This window comes from Elephas maximus, chromosome 18, assembly GCF_024166365.1.
Source record: "Elephas maximus indicus isolate mEleMax1 chromosome 18, mEleMax1 primary haplotype, whole genome shotgun sequence".
Classification (NCBI taxonomy): domain Eukaryota; kingdom Metazoa; phylum Chordata; class Mammalia; order Proboscidea; family Elephantidae; genus Elephas; species Elephas maximus.
Genome location: NC_064836.1, coordinates 14,241,489 through 14,258,559, shown reverse-complemented (window position 1 = coordinate 14,258,559; position 17,071 = coordinate 14,241,489). Strand labels below are relative to the sequence as shown.

General features: G+C 48.4%; 1 protein-coding gene across 9 annotated transcripts in view; it reads right to left on the bottom strand.

Moving 5' to 3' along the window:
- Nucleotides 1-16,654, bottom strand: part of NFASC (neurofascin) — a 255,690-nt gene extending 239,036 nt beyond the window's left edge. For 8 of the 9 annotated variants that reach the window (XM_049857968.1, XM_049857958.1, XM_049857963.1 and 5 more), the window contains exon 1: nt 16,550-16,654. In XM_049857968.1, coding sequence (XP_049713925.1) covers nt 16,550-16,647 — 98 coding nt within the window. In that variant the 5' untranslated portion in view covers nt 16,648-16,654. The remainder of the gene's footprint in view (nt 1-16,549) is intronic. The other variant, XM_049857962.1, reaches the window with a different exon arrangement.
- Between the last annotated feature and the right edge of the window lie 417 nt (nt 16,655-17,071).

Genomic DNA, 17,071 nt, shown 5'->3' with positions numbered 1-17,071 from the left:
CAAGAGACCTCCAGATGAGGAGGTTTCTTACAGGAACCATGAATCTGTACTGGAACCCAGAGTTGCCTGCTGAGTAATGAGACAGGACTAGGGGACTTTGGAATAAGACAGGCCTGGATTCAAACCCCAGCTCTGCCACTTAGAGCTGTGCTCCTTGGGGAAGTTGGTTCCCACTCTGAGCCTCAGCCTCTGACTATAATATAATGGGGATAATAACATCCACTCCAGGACTGCAATGAATCAATGAGACGACAAAAGCTAAGCATTGTTCCCTGATACAGAGTAGGCAGCCTATCAACAGCACCTCCTGTAATCCCCCTTGCTGTTCTGTAGACAAAAGCACAGATGGTGAGACCCCGGGAGGGTCTGTTAGAACAAGGGTTACCACTTGTATTTATTTTTAACCCCTCTACATTTAAAATGAATTCTTACACAATCATTGATCTGCACAATGTTTAGCATTTACAGAGGCATTTCTTCTACATTAGGAGTTCCTGGGTGGCACAAACTGGAGCTCGACTACTAACTGAAAGGTTGGCGGTTTGAACCCACCCAGAGGTGCTTTGGAAGAAAGGCCTGGCGATCTGCTTCTGAAAGGTCACAGACATTGAAAAACCTATGGAGCATAGTTCCACTTTGACACATATGGTGTTGCCATGAATCGGAATCAACCCAACAGCAACTTGTCTATTAGGTAGGCATTACTAACCCCATTTTACGGTGAGAAAATTAAAGCTAAGGGAAGCTAAGTCGCTTGCCTGTCACTTCAGCTCTGGTCCTCAGCACCCGAATCCAGTGCCCTTTCCAGCATACCACACTACCTCTATCTACGGAATAATTGTCTATGGAAGGACAGAACTTTACTGGAAGTTTACTGTGTGACAAGTATGGTTCCAGGCACTAGATACTACTTTGAACTCTTGTTCCAAGAGTAGAATTGGCCGACACTAAGCCAACTGTGTTCTTCAATCCTCATGGCTGATGCTACATCACATGATGTGTGGCCAGAGCCACCAGTGTGGCACCAAGTGATGGAGCCCATGGCCTTGGATGCCCTGGTATCATGCTGTAGCCAACTGAGCTAACCACCTCCACGCTACTGAGAACTATTGTGGGGCAGGCACCAGTAGTACAATGGAATAAGACACTCTCTGCCCTCCAGGTATTCAGAGTCTCCTGGGGTAAGGAAGACATAGCTAGATAAAAAGTATAGTGGACAGAGGAGAAAACCATCCAGAGAGCCTCTGGTTTTGAACCTGGGCTGAAAATCAGAATCACCTGGAGGGCCTTTGAAACAAAGCAGTGCACAGATCCAACCCTGGGAGATGGTGATTTACCTGGTGTGGGATGGGGCCCAGGCATCAGCATATTATAAATCTCCCTAAGCCACGTTAATGTGTTGCCAGGCTTGAGAACCCTGGTGTAGAGGCTTGCCAGTCGGAATATGGTTCGCTGACCAGCAATATCAGCATTACCTGGGAGCTTGCTGGAAATGCAGAACCTCAGATGCCACCCCAGACCTCCTGATTCTGAATCTGCATTTTAGCAAGGTGTGTACCTTGAGGATTAGGAAGCACTGATTTAGAGGATGGTGAAAGGCAGCCTCCCGCCCGCCCCCATAAGTCAGCCAGAGAAATCCCTCCTAGCTCCAGCTGTGAGATGCAGCCCACCTGCTCCCCCCCATGCAGATCACACCCCTTGAGAGTACAGTGAGGGGCTCAGGTGACTGTGGGGAGCCACGCCACAGAGCTCTGCTTCTCCTGTCTCCTCAGAGCTGCACCTTGGCCTGCATCATGGGAATCCACGTATGAGAGCTGCTGGAGTCCCCACCAGCCCCTTCTCTGACTAGGAGGAAGTCTGAGAGCAAGATGCAAACACTATTTAAGTGACAAGAAAAAAAAAAGGGGGGTTTCTTCCCTCCCACACAGTCCTCTTCCCCACTCTCCCTTCCCCCCTCCTCGAGTGCTCTTCACCATGGAAGAGGCAAGCTCAGGACAGCCTGCCTCAGCACAGCCCCAGTGAGAGCACGCTGCCTGGCTAACCATAAAGACAGCACTGTCACTGCAGGCATGGAGGTGGCTGGTACCAGCTCAGCCTCACGAAGGAGGGAATCCTTGAGGGAAGGCCAGACAGACACACACACATAATCTGGGCCCTCTGGCATCCTGCACCCCACCCCCAGCTCTGCATCACTGCTACCACTTCTGTCTTTGTTTCTGTCAGTTGTGTGTGTGTGTCATTTCTAACACGTGCCTGCCTCTTCTTTCCCTTTAGACTGGGAGCAACCATCCTTGGCTCCTCCTTTGTCAGTGTCCACAGTATCAAGTACACAGACTGATACCCAACAGAGGCTCAATAAATATAATTTCTATTTGTGTGACCACATATATTAGGGGTCAGATCCATGGCTCTAAGCTAACGAAGAGCCACTCACAGGCTACCAGCTGCCACAGAGCTGACTTTGATTCATGAAGACTCCATGTATATCAGAGTAGAACTGTGCTCCATAGGGTTTTCAATGGTTGATTTTTCAGGAGTAGGGTGTCTGGACTTTCTTCCAAGGCACCCCTAGGTGAACTTGAACCTGCAACTTTTAGGTAGCAGCCAAGGGTGTTAACTGTTTGCACTACCCAGGGACTCCGACTCATTCACAAGCAGACATTTGTTAGGGATTACTACGTGTCTGTCAGTTTGTTGTACTGTGGGGGCTTGTGTGTTGCTGTGATGCTGGAAGCATGCCACTGGTATTCGGATACCAACAGGGTCACCAACAGCAGACAGGTTTCAGCTGAGCTTCCAGACTAAGACAGACTAGGAAGAAGGACCCAGCCGTCTACTTCTGAAAAGCATTTGCCAGTGAAAAACTTATGAATAGCAGTGGAACTCTGTCTGATATAGTGTGGGAAGATGAGCCCCTTAGGTTGGAAGGCACTCAAAAGACGACTGGGGGAGAGCTGCCTCCTCAAAGTAGAGTCAGTCTTAATGAGGTCAATGCAGTCAAGCTTTTGGGACCTTCATTTGCTGAGCTGGCATGACTCAAAATGAGAAGAAACAGCTGCAAACATCCATTAATAATTGGAATGTGGAATGTATGAAGTATGAATCTAGGAAAACTGGAAATCATCAAAAATGAAATGGAACACATTAACATTGATATCTGAGGCATTAGTGAGCTGAAATGGACTGGTATTGGCCATTTTGAATTTGGACAATCATATAGTCTACTATGCCAGGAACTCGAAGAGGAATGGTGTTGCATTCAACATCAAAAAGAACATCTCAAAATCTATCCTGAAGTACAATGCTGTCAGTGATAGGATAATATCCATACGCCTACAAGGAAGACCAGTTAATACGACTATTATTCAAGTTTATGCACCAGCCACTAAGGCCACAGATGAAGATATTGAAGATTTTTACCAGCTTCTACAGTCTGGAATTGATCGAACATGCAATCAGTATGCATTGATAATTACTGGTGAGTGGAATGTGAAGGTTGGAAACCAAGAAGAAGGATCAGTAGTTGGAAAAGATGGCCTTGGTGATAGAAATGATACTGAAGATTACATGATAGAATTTCATAAGACCAACGACTTCTTTATTGCAAATACGTCTTTCACCAACATAAACGGTAACTATACACACAGACCTTGCCAGATAGAATACACAGGAATCAAATCGACTACATTGGAAAGAGACGATGGAAAAGCTCAATATCATCAGTAAGAACAAGGCCAGGGGCTGACTGCGGAACAGACCATCAATGGCTCATATGCAAGTTCAAGTTCAAACTGAAGAAAATTAGAACAAGTCCGTGAGAGCCAAAGTACAACCATCTAGAGACGATCTCAAGAATAGATTTGACACACTGAACACTAATGACAGAAGACCAGACAAGTTGTGGAATGACATCAAGGACATTACACATGAAGAAAGCAAGAGGTCATTAAAAAGACAGGAAAGAAAGAAAAGACCAAAATGGATGTCAGAAGAGAATCTGAAACTTGCTCTTGAACATAAAGCAACTCAAGTGAATGGAAGAATGATGAAGTAAAAGAACTGAACAGAAGATTTCAAAGGGCAGCTCAAGAAGACAAAGTAAAGTATTATTAAAAAAGCCTGGAGTTAGAAAACCAAAAGGGAAGAACACACTCAACTTTTCTCAAGCTGAAAGAACTGAAGAAAAAATTCAAGCATCATGTTGCAATACTTAAAGGTTCTACGGGGAAAATATTAAACGATGCAGGAAGCATCAAAAGAAGATGGAAAGAATACATGGAGTCATTATACCAAAAAGAATTGGTTGACATTCAGCCATTTCAAGAGGTGGCACATGATCAGGAACTGATGGTGCTGAAGGAAGAAGTCCAAGCTGCTCTGAAGGCTTTGGCGAAAAACAAGGCTCCAGGAATTGATGGAATACCAATTGAGATGTTTCAACAAACAGATGCAGCACTGGAAGTGATCACTTGTCTATGGCAAGAAATTTGGAAGGCAGCTACCTACCTGGCCAACCGACTGGAAGAGATCCATATTCATGCCTATTCCCAAGAAGGGTGACCCAGCCAAATGCAGAAATTATCAAACAATATCATTAACATCACATGCAAGTAAAATTTTGTTTAAAATCATTCAAAAGCAGCTGCAGCAGTCCATCAGCTGGAAACTGTCAGGAATTCAGGCCGGATTCAGAAGAGGACGCGGAACCAGGGATGTCACTGCTGATGTCAGATGGATCCTGGTGAAAGCAGAGAATACCAGAAGGGTGTTTACCTGGGTTTTATTGACTAATGAAAGTCATTCGACTGTGTGGCTCATAACAAATTATGGATAACATTGCAAAGAATGGGAATTCCAGAACACTTAATTGTGCTCATGAAGAACCTGTACATAGATCAAGAGGCAGTTGTTCAGACAGAACAAGGGGATACTGAGTGGTTTAAAGTCAGGAAAGGTGTGTGTCAGGGTTGTATCCTTTCACCATACCTCGTCAATCTGTATGCTGAGCAAATAATCCCAGAAGCCGGACTGTATGAAGAAGAATAGGGCATCAGGATTGGAGGAAGACTTGTTAACAAACTGCATTATGCAGATGACACAATCTTGCTTGCTGAAAGTGAAGAGGACTTGAAGCACTTACTGATGAAGATCAAAGACCACAGCCTTCAGTATGGATGACACCTCAACATAAAGAAAACAATAAATCCTCACAACTGGACCAATAAGCAACATCATGATAAATGGAGAAAAGACTGTAGTTGTCAAGGATTTCATTTTACTTGGATCTACAATCAGTGCCCATGGAAGCAGCAGTCGAGAAATGAAGAGATGCACTGTGTTGGGAAAAGCTGCTGTGAAAGACCTCTTTAAAGTGTTGAAGGCAAAGATGTCACCTCGAGGACTAAGGTGTGCCTGACCCAAGCCATGTTATTTTCAGTTGTCTCATATGCATGCAAAAGCTAGACAATGAAAAAGGAAGACTGAAGAAGAACTGATGCCTGTGAGATTCTGTGAGTCATTCCAGCAAATTAATGTGCCAACAGGGGCAATGAGAGCCAGCAGGGGCTGGCATTTGCCTGTTTGGTGTTCTGAAGGAAGGTGTCCTTTTTACTTGTGAGCTCTCACCTAACTCCAGTTGGCTAGCATGCAGAAATGTTGCATGGGCAATTGGTCTGAAAGATGGTGTCCATTTAACTTGTGAGCTCTGATCCAGCTCTGGGTGGGTGTGGTCAGAGAGAGAGTGCTGCATGAGCAGGTAGTGATGAGGATGGGGAGGTGGTAGGGTGAGGGTCCATTTCCACACTTTGAGAACTAGATTCATGCTGATCTTTACCATGCAGTTAGTGATGAAAGTGGGATTTATCCACTTCTCCCCTTACTTAGTGCACTACCACTCACCCACACCCCACCCTAGGCAATCTCCACTGCACCAGGTAAACAGGATGAGAGTAAAGATGCCTAGAGTTACAGTGTGAGACTGAGAACCTGTCTCTGATGGATGCCCACAAACGTCTGGCCCATCACCTGCACTCCACCTCACCCGCAGCCAGGCTGCAGGGCCATCAACACCACATTGCCTGTCCAGTCAAGGCTCCAAAATGTCTCGGATCAAGTCCCTGGGGCCCCAGCCAGAACCCAAGGAGTCTTCTCTACATCCTTAAAAAAAACCTGCAGTGCATCTTGTATGGTTGTTCTAACTGTGAATACGAGAAAGTCAGGGAAAATCTCACAGACAGCCAGAAGCTTTTAATTCAGATTCAACATGGGGCTTTCTTCAGCAGTTTGTTAAATGTATCCCCATTCAAAAGTCTACTTTCCTCTAAGCCAAAGAGGTTCAGGTATAAGGAACCAATAAGCACGGACAGGTGGCAAAGGTCAAGGATTTGTACTATACAGAGCTCCACAATCCAGTACTGTAGCCGCTAACCACATGTGGCTATTACTCAAATTTAATTAAATATGAAACTCAGTTCTTCAGTCACATTAGCCACATTTCAAGCACTCAACAGCCACATGTGCCTAGCGGCTACTGTGTTGGACAATGCAGATAAAGAACACTTGTTTCAACATAGAAACCTCTATTGGGCAGCACTAATATCAAGCGTTTAGAATTAGGTCTTCTGGGAAACTCTGTTGCTCTCTTCCAGTTTGCTGGAGAGGTTTTAGGTACACCGTGTAGAATGCTGAGTAGAGGACGTGCATTTTCACAGTGAAATAAGCAATATGCTGGGATTCTAAAAAAAGAAAAAGAAAGAAAGAAAAACAATCACAAAGGATCTAAGGGAAAACTTCTTGTGGTTGCTAATTGCCACAGAGTTGGCTCTAACTTGGCGACCTTGTGTATAACAGGGTGAAACGTTGCCTGGTGCTTCACGAACCTCACCATTTAAAACATACAGGGTTATCTTAGCATACATACGTGCACATAATCTCCTTCTTAAGAGTGCTATCACTAGTTTCCCCAACCCATACTTTTGCTTTCATCGCAAGGACTGTGAAGTCAGATACTGTTATCAGTTTGCTGCCAAAAGGTCTATATGGTACCTAGTCCTAGCCAGAGTCTTCCTCCAGATCCCTAAAGCATGTCCTGGCTTTACATTCTGACCTGGCATCATTGAGGAGAAGCAGAGAAAATCGTTCCGCGATGGTACGTCAGCACCCTGGACAGCGGCAAGCTCCTAAACAGTGCCCAAGAAAAAGTTCCACTTCCCCTTTTCCCAGTCACACCTTCAGAAGGACCTATCCCTCAGATACCACTAGATGCTCGTAAAGGGATTTCCTATTTGCTTCTAAGAGCACAACTTTGTATTCAGCTCAAGAAGCTCTAAATACTCTTCACAAAATCCAAAAAAAAAAAGTCTAGGTTCTCTGCAGATTGGCCCCAAACAGTTCCTCCAGCTGCACCTTCCACTACTCCATCCTGTTAGCCATCCTGACCACACCAGCTGTGTCTCCTCTATAACTTTGATTATGCTCCCTCCCTCCACCAGAAATGCCTGTTTCCTTAACTTTAGCTATTCAAATCCTACCCAGCCCTTGAGGCCCAACCCAGTCCCTACTCCTATTCAAAACCTTTCAAAGGACTTTAGTCTATACTGATGTCCTCTTTTCTCTGAGATTCAAAAGCACTTCTTGTTTGGATCATGCTTTAAGGAATTTGATTACAAAACATCTCATACAATTGCTAGTTCAGATGTGTTTGAAAGTTCCTTTTGGGCCGGTATGTGGAAGAAGCACTAGCTTTTGCCAGAAACCATGCAGTCACAGGTAAGGCACTTCACCCCTTGAGTTTCAGTCTCTTCATCAGTAGAATAAAGTTTTTGAATAAAAAGCCTCCGACATTCTATGAATCACAGAGTCTCATAAAAAGTTGCCACCTAGAAGAGTGCTATGCCAATACTAAGGGCTTCAAAGAATTACTGTGGATGCAACAAATATTATATAAAAACCAAACCAAGGAACGACTGAGAGCTGGGGTCAGCCAGAGAACCCTGGTCTGTTTCCCAACTTGAGTCCCAAAGGCTTCAATTCCACTCAGTCTGTGGTGATGATCAGAAAGAGGTCTAGTTTCTGTCCTTGCCGGTGTCAGCACAGGAAAATTGCCTGTGGCCTCAGAGACGTTTTCTTTCATAAAGAACATGTCACCTCCAACATGTGGAAAAATACCACACAATGGGTGTTATAACAATGGCATTATAATAATGCCTGTCATATAAAAACACACAGATATGTCACCCAACTCCTGACAATGTACTACATTCACTACTAATTATACGTGCAGAAGCCCAGGTAGATTATGGAAAATAACAAAAATTATAAACCTTGGTGGTATAAAAAATAAGACTCTGACTGGTCTCACAAGTTGATAGGTTCTGGTGGGGGTGGGGTGGGATGACTGACTTAAATTTCCAATTTGCTCTTATACTTCCTATCAAAATGGTAGTTAAGACCCCACCTTGTATTTATTAAAAATCCTATTCTCAAAGCATTCAGCTAATGCATTCACATGCCACAAGATACAGGGATGACTCTCCCCTCTTGTACACAGGGAAACTAAGGATCAAGATGTTTAACAACTTTTGCATTGCAAATAAAAGTCAAATATCTAGTCGAAATAATTTCACTAACAGAAGCAACACACACACACGGACATGCACACATTCAGAGGACCTTGCTACCACAAGAAGGGTTATGAAACCCACTGACCCTGGAACTGGAAGATTCCATTGAACATTTACAAAAAACATTACTGCCAAGGCAAACTGACCAGCAACAGAGAAGAAGGAGGAAACTCTCATCACGGAGAAAGTCATTGAAACTGCTCTGCCAGCCATTCACTCTCATCCCAGAAAATCACAGGATCTTAGAACAAAACTTAGCATCTGGCCAGTTGGCCCTAAAGAGAGCTCATCTGCCCAGTTTGGCCTAAGCTGGATCCACAAGAGCTGGTTCAGCATGAAGGTCAGAACAACCTTGTCCTAAGAGACCCTTCTCTGTGCTTGGTATCATAGGTGCTCAGAGAAAGAAAGCGGAGAAGACCTCAGTACTAGCCAAAAACCAGGGTACTCCACCTCTCAGGGTCCTCTCCGATCATGTCTCCATATACTGCTCCAGACGTACCCCTCAGTACTGAATTACGTGAGCCCATCATCCAAATCACGCCATTTATTCATCAGGACCCAAAGACCCCTGCACCTTCCTGCTTCTGCACCTGCTTCTCCTCCAGCAGCTCTGATTATTAAGTCTTCAAGTCTTGTTCTTTCCAGGACCACTTCGAGTACTTCCTTCTCCAAGAGCATTTTCCAGATCAGGCACGCCCAATGTGATCTCCCCTCAACCTTCTCACATTAGTTGTTGTTAGCTGCCACGTCAGCTCATGCCCCCAACTCATGACACGCACGAAGGAATGCAATGCTGCCTGGTCCTACGCTATCCCCACCGTCAGCTATAGATTGAGTCATTTGATCCATAGGGTTTTCAATGGCTGATTTGCAGAATTAGGTAACCAGGCCTTTCTTCCTAGTCTGCCTTTGTCTGGACGCTCCACCGAAACCTGTTCAGCATCACAACACGCAAGCCTCCAATGACAGATGAGTGGTGCCTGTGCGTGAGAAGTATTAGCCGGGAATAGAACCTGGGCCTCCTGCATGGAAGTCCAGGACTCTACCACTGAATTGCCATTGCCCCAGCTGTAAATTGGCAACTATTTCTTATATTTAAACATGTATCTCTTATCTCCTTCAGGGCCGAGGCAGGGTCTCATAAGCCTCTGCGTTGCTCCAGAAGGTGATGTGGTGCCCCTAACACACACAGCAGGTGCTCAAACAATGTTTGGTGAATGGGACGTGGCAGTCCACTTCCCTAAACATTAAAACACAAAACAAAACAAAACATTACAGCCTTGGAAACCCTATGGGGCAGCTCTACTCCGTTCTACAGGATTGCTATGAGTTGGAATTGACTTGATGTTTTTTTTTTTTTTTGAAGATGATGAGAATGCTAAGACCTTCTAGGAGGTTCATCTGCCACCCAAGGGCAGTACTAGGTATGAAGCCAAGTGTACAGGCGGGGCTGGGTGGGGCAGATGAAACAGAACAATAGGGAGCCACCTGGAGAACCACAGCCCATGTAGCCTGCCTCCAGCTTGGAGTGTTGAGGACCCCTCCTCCTAGGACAGAGTCAGAAATCCTTCCTTCCAACCCTGAGCGGGCTGATCCCAGGCTGTTTATCTCGTTAACTCTGTTGATTGTGATCCTGGTAAGAGGTTCTGAGGCCCTCCAAGCCCTTCTCTAATTAAATTCATTAGAACAGATTGGGGTTTTCCTTCAAGATGGAGGAAAAATTAACAACACGATTAGCATCATAATGATGGGGAGAGGAGCTGCCAGGGAGGCCTTTCAGGGGGCAGCCCAGCCCTGGAGAGGAAGAGGAAGGAGGAGCAGGTGAAGGAGGGGAAGACAGATGCTCAGGCAGCTGCTTCCCAGAGGAGGGGAGCTGCAGAATGGGCAGGGGATGGGAACGGCAAGGGAACGGCCCCATTGTGCCCCAGGCACTCCAACTTTTTCAAGGCATTTGGGGGAGGAAAGACAGGAAACGAAATTAATCAATGACATGAATTCCAGAGACACAGGCTCCTGGGGAAGAGACTTTCAGCAATCTAATTTTACAGAGGAAGAAACACGCTTAAGCTCTGTTAATGATGGGCTAGAACATAAGCCCCTCAGGCCTTTCCTGACGATGTCCTTTTCCTGCAAGACTGCACTGCAAGGATCTAGAGTTGGTAGGTGTGAGGGTGGAGGAGAGAAGGCAGGACGAGGAGGCCACTTCTTCCTACAGAGCCTGAACTCACCACGTTTTTGCTTACACGCCTGATGGGTTCTCTCATCTAGACTACTCTCCTTTCCCCTTCATAATCCAAATTCTACCAATTTTCCAAGGCTCAGCTCCATCCCCACCTCCTCTGTGAATAGCAGCTCCGTTTTGATGAGTACTAACTACCAGCTAGAAACCCTGATGGCGCAGTGGTTAAGCACTAAGGCTGCTAACCAAGAGGTCGGCAGTTCAAATCTGCCAGGTGCTCCTTGGAAACTCTATGGGCAGTTCTACTCTGTCATATAGGGTCGCTATGAGTACGGCAGTGGGTTTTTTGTGGGGGTTGGAACTACCAGCTAGCTACTATACTGGGATCTTCACTGCTTTATTAAGTTTAATGCTTAGAACAGTTCTGCAAGGTTCATGCTAACAGTCTCATCTTACAGATGCGGACACTGTAGCCCCCCAACAATAGGTGGAAGAAGCAGGACTTGAACGTAGGCCCGTCTGACCTCAAAGGCTGGGTGCTTTCCACACTCCATGTCAGCTGTGCTGACAGATCACTACCTCCTGTGCAATTTTACTGGCCAGGATCTGAAGAACTAACGAGGACTTAATCATACACTGTCTTGTATTGTTCCCAAAGTGTTTCATGTGTTTCCATCTGATTTCTCCTGTTTGAAAACAGGCACCATGTGTTATATTTCTGCGTCCTTCCAAGGGACATGATACCCGTTTTAAAAAAAAAAAAAACCCATTGCCCTCGAGTCAATTCTGACTCATAGCGACCCTATAAGACAGAGTAGAACTGCCCCATAGAGTTTCCAAGGAGTGCCTGGTGGATTTGAACTGCTGACCTTTTGGTTAGCAGCCATAGCACTTAACCACTACACCACCAGGGTTTTCCATGACCTGTTAAAAAAAAAAATGCATGCCAAAGTATGCCTTCTAGAGAGCACCGTGCATGTAAATAAAACATCCTAGTTCTTCCACCAGATGGGGGGAATCCAGTGCAGTATATAGGAAAGGAGCATGGGCTTTGAAGTCAAATATAGGCTTAAATTCCAGCTCTGCAACTCACCTGCTGTGATCTCAGACAAATGACGACAACCTGAGTCTCTTTCCTTACCTGTAAAGCCAGGATTGACCCTAACAACAACTCCTTTGTAGAGTGAAATAAAATAAAATGATGCATATGAAGCACACAGTAGGGTGCCTAGCACACAGTAGGCACTCTATAATGATGGTTATTGCTATTATGCCACTTTTACTTTTTCATGGCTTGCCTCAAGGCCCAACGAAAGGGGAGTGACTTGAGGTTTCTCCAGCTGGCTGGCACCATCTGACCAATACCCTGGGTCAGCAAAGCTGCTGCTAAAGTGCCTACTCAAGCTCCAGGCACAGCCATTAGCCCCCAGGACTGGGCCCTGCAGCCCCAGAGATCAGCCCATATGCATCAAACATCTCCGCTTACAGCTCGGCCCCAGGCCCATAAGTAAATGCTCAAAAGTTGGACATGAAGCTGCTCTAGACAAGGCAGGCTCTATCCAAACAGTCGGGTGCAGTCACTCCAGGTCTCACTGCCCACCATGACCCCTGAGCCATGCCCCTACACCACAGGAACCCATCTTACCACTGTTCTAGCAACCTTTGTTCTGAATCTTAATTTCTTTTCATTCCTGTCTCTCCAACTAGATTGTGAGGTATTTATGTGCCCAACACTTGGCATAGTTCCTGGAATATATTCAAAGGCTAAGGATACACTAATGGAAAGAATTAAAGTAGGTGTGTTGAGAAGACAGAAAGCCACATGGACAGATGAGGCTGGGAGTCTCTATCCTTAGGCCCTTTCCCCAGTCCAGAGGTCCACATTAAAGTGTATAACATCTAAGGATCCCTCCTGTTCACCGCCAACATCCCGTCTCCTCTCTGGACTTCTCTGATTACTCCCACCTGGCTCTGACCTGCCCATAACTCCAAGACCCTACTGCATATATCAGAGCTCATAATATTTGACTTGCCTTTTTTCTCAGTAGGTACCTGTGAGTGTGCTTGCTATTTCCCCATCAGGCTGGGAGCTCCCTGAAGGTAGACACAGGCCACTTTGGTTGCACTTGCCCTGACAGTCAGCATATCCAGACCACACATTGCCCATAAAACAGAAGTGCTTAGGAGACCAGAAGGGAGAGTTAAGTAGCCTAGACCTCTTCCCAGTGTTCACTGTGGGTGTCTCCCATCAGGCTGAGGCAGCACCTAGTAGTGTTCAGCCACACACAGAACATCCCCCCCCCCCCTTACCCCTCAAGCTCTGATCTGGTAACACCGTGTATCTCGTCTCCTCCACCACCCTTTCCTCACAGTCAACTCCAGGTCTGTTCTGAGTACTATATTAGATGTCATCAACCAAGCGTTCTTCATAGCTGTGGAGGGGAGGGCCCTGACACCACTGGACAGAAAGGTACTGCTGTTCACAGCCCTGTCTGATGTTCTCACGCAGGCTCGTGCGCATAACTGGTCTGATTACTCGTCTCTCTCTTCTGTTACACTGGGAGCTCTGGGAGATAGGGCCCTGTTTTACTATTCATCTCCATGATCTCAGCACCTAGCACAGCAGCACACTGTAGGACTTAATTAAATGAATGAATGAGTCTGTAGTCAGCCTTAAGCCACCCTCCCCCCACACTCCCTGGCCAAGCAGACTGAGACCCGAGCTTATCTGCCTCTCCTTTTCCAGCTTCCTCAGCACTCCTTTTTTAAGGACAAAGTGATGATACTGGTGATCGTTGCACAATATAGTGAATGTACTGGATGTCACTAAATTGTACACGTGAAAAACATTCAGTTGGCAAACATTGTGTTACGTACGTATTTTTACAACAACAGACGAGAGGAAGAAACTCCAGGCACAAGTACAGACTGATAAACCCCTTTTCAGTGTCCAGGTAATCTGTTTGCAGAAACTGGAAACACAAAGACAGTGTTGGGTTCCATTAAAAGGCTTTCCTGTCTAAAAAAAAAGACAAAGTCATGCTCCTCACCCCACCTCCCACTCCTGGGTGGTCTTGGAAATCTCAGGGTACCTCTGGCTTCCACGCAAGCCTGCTGGAGGAGGTGGTGGCAGGGGTAGGGAACAAGCTGAAACAACAGAGGGACCAGAGCCTTGGATTTCTGTCCCTCGGTTGCTGCAGAAAAAGAACCTTCGTCCTCCTTCCCTCCTCAGAGCGTCAAAGCCAAAACCCAAGCCCCAGACATCAGTCGCTTCTTCAGTGTGTCCTGAGAGAACCAGTCCTTGGAAGCTCAGCCTCGCTCAGCCCACTGGGAGCTGGCTAAGGGCAAACTGGCAGGGCTTGCTCCGGCTCTCCAAGGAGCTGGCTCCTGTCTCTGTGTCTTAGTTTATCTCTGTGTAGCCTTTGAGATGTCAAAGCAAGGGGATGAGGGGTGACATTCATTGCACAAAACTGGGAATACATACTGTTGTTGTCAGAATCCCCCATTTAACCTGAGCCCCAATCAAGCATTTCAACGTCAGAATCTTAACTCCAATCAGCTCTCGGCAATGGCTTCAGGTGATGCCTCCTCCCAGGACCAGGAAAAGCTGGCAGCGCTGGGAGCGCTGATGCCAGCGGAAGCTTCCTGTCCATCCCCACTCGGTGATGGGAGGGGGGCGGAGAAGGTCCACAAAGCAGAGGGCAGCGGTTCCCCAGCTGCGTGTCCCTTGCTGGCACTACCTGAGTCCGTTCAGTGTTATGGCACAGGAGCCAGAGGAGTCCAACCACTTGGGTTTCTAAAGTAGGGGAGCAGGGATGGAGTCCACAATTTGCTCTTAACCTTCCATTTTAAGCCCCTGGGTTTTAGCCGAGGCCCCCAGGACAGGAACTGCGCTACCACCCCGTGCTCCATGGTGGGCAAATACAATTTCTGGGGTCAAGTGTGGGAGAGTCTTTTTCCTCACTTGTGTCGTTCCCTCTGTCTCTCTCTCTCACACCTTCAGCTGAACCCAAAGACAGGGAGCAATTGCTCCCTCACAAGCGTTAGCTCAGTGAAGACAGAAGAGGGAAGGAAGCAGATGCTCGTCAGACCCCCTCATCTTCCACTCTTCCTCCAGAGCAATTCAACCAGATCCAGCCATGCCCAAAGCAACAGGGAGGAGAGAGGCTGCCTTCTTTCCTCTCCCTGCCCCTGACCCACAGCTGACTCTCACTCTCCACACGCCTTTTTGCTGGGCTGCTTCTGCTTACGTCTCAAGTTCTGTGGGTTTGAAGTAGACTGACCGGCTCCATACAGACAATTCATCTCCTGCGCCGGCCTCAAAGCTCTGCGGCTTGCCCTTGCCAGAGAAGCACAGTTCCAAGAGTAGACAGACAGAAAGGAAAAGGGCATGGTTGCCCATGTCTTCAGACTCAGGGACAAGATGTCTCCCCGCCAACATACACAGACACACACACACACACACACACGTACCCTACACCACTGCCAAATGCCAAGGGAGGAATCAGGAGCACAGCCTGGCTCAGGCAGGAGGGGGCTGCCATGGGGACCAGAGTCTGGGTGATTCAGCACTCTGCCCACTCTCAGCCCAGCCCATGGCCGCTCAGGACAGCTCCCAATGCCAGAGTGCTGACTGGAGGCAGAGGAAGCATCCTTTCTAAACTCCAGGATCCTCCTGCCCTCCAGCAGGGCTCCTCATCCAGGCCTTTGCACCTCAGGGCTCAGAACAAGACCTTGGAGGGGTCAGCCATTCCCTTGGACCCTGCGTCTTCTCCATCCTAGCACCCCCTCCCCCAACACATCTAGGAAATGAACCTGAACAGCTGGGGGGTGCAGGGTGGCTGGAGAGGAACAGTAGAGGCCTACTCACCCCAGTACCCTTCACCCCCAAGCCATGAATAGCAGCAGACACGCAGAAAGGGGTGATAACGATTCCGCAACTGCCAGTAAGTGTAAGTACGCTGGGCCTTCAGAGCCCCCGGCCTTCCCAGGAGTGGAGGGAGGGCCCCAGTGCCAAATGGGGGGCTCAGTACCAGCCGTGTGGCTACAAGCAGCACCAGAAAGACCAGTGGAGAAGGCAACGGGTGGTAGGCCAGCTAACAGCTAAGGGGAGAGGAAGGGATTCTTGACAGACTGAGGTGCAGGCGAAAACCAAGAGGCAGCTGGGAAGAGGCTGGGACAGGGTGTGTGTGCAGGGGGTGTTGGGGGAGGGCATGAACTGTGCGGAGCTAGTGCGGAGACTGCCCGCGGGGGACGGGGGTATGAGATGGGAAGAGAACAGGAGACAGGTGCAGAGGGCCAAGATAGGGCTGGTGTGGACTGGGAAAACGGAAGGAACGGGGTGATAAAAAGTGGGACGTGGAGGTAAGCTGCGGTATCAGGGACAGGTCTCCTGGACAAGGAGGGGACAGAGAGGAGGGGGAAAAGAGGGCGAGGATGCACGAAGGGGGAGGGGATGCGGCCTCCGACCAAGGTAGAGCGGGTGGGTAGGGGGTTGGAGGCTGGATAGGAAAGGGGTAGGCAGGAGGATGGGGGACGAAGGGGACAGAGATATGAACAGTATAAATGGATTCAGGGCAGGTGACGGTGTAGACGAGAAGGGACAGGGATGTGGACGGAGGGGGATGGGGCCAGGTCGGCTGATGGAGACTGACAGAGGAGGGCGGGAATGAGGGGGGAGTTGGTAGCTGGGTTTCCATGACCCCCAACCTCATCCCACCCCCGTTTTCCCGGTGCCGGCGCTCCCTACCTCCAGGGGCGCGGGCTCGGGCCCTGGGCGCTGTCCGCTGCCGGCGCCGCCACTTCCCCGACGTCGCCTGCAGCGCCTTTCGCCGCCAGCCGCCGCATTAGTGCAGAGAGCAGCCCGTGCGCGTCCCCGGCGGCCGGCGCGTGCCCGACTCCCTGCGTGCGCGCCCCCGCGCTCCCCCGTGCGCGCGCGCTGAGCGCTCGCCGAGCCGGAACCGGGTCACGCAGGAGGGAAGATGCGCCGGCAGCGGCCCCGCCCGGCGCGCTGCGGGGCGGGTCGCAGAGCTGGCCACCGAAAGCCCCCCTTTCTCCTGTCACCCTGCCCACCCGCCTCTTGGCGGCCTGGCACTGACGATAGTACCGATTAGCGCTGCTTCGGTTCGCTGAGCGCCTGCTAGGTGCCGAGCAGAACGGGCTGAAGCCCCAGGGGGATCCCGCGTTTGTCGCGTTTATGCCCCTCCGCCGTCAGACTGTGACTTCTTGGGGGCAGGAATTTGTCGGACAGCTTGTGTTCCCAGTTCCCAGC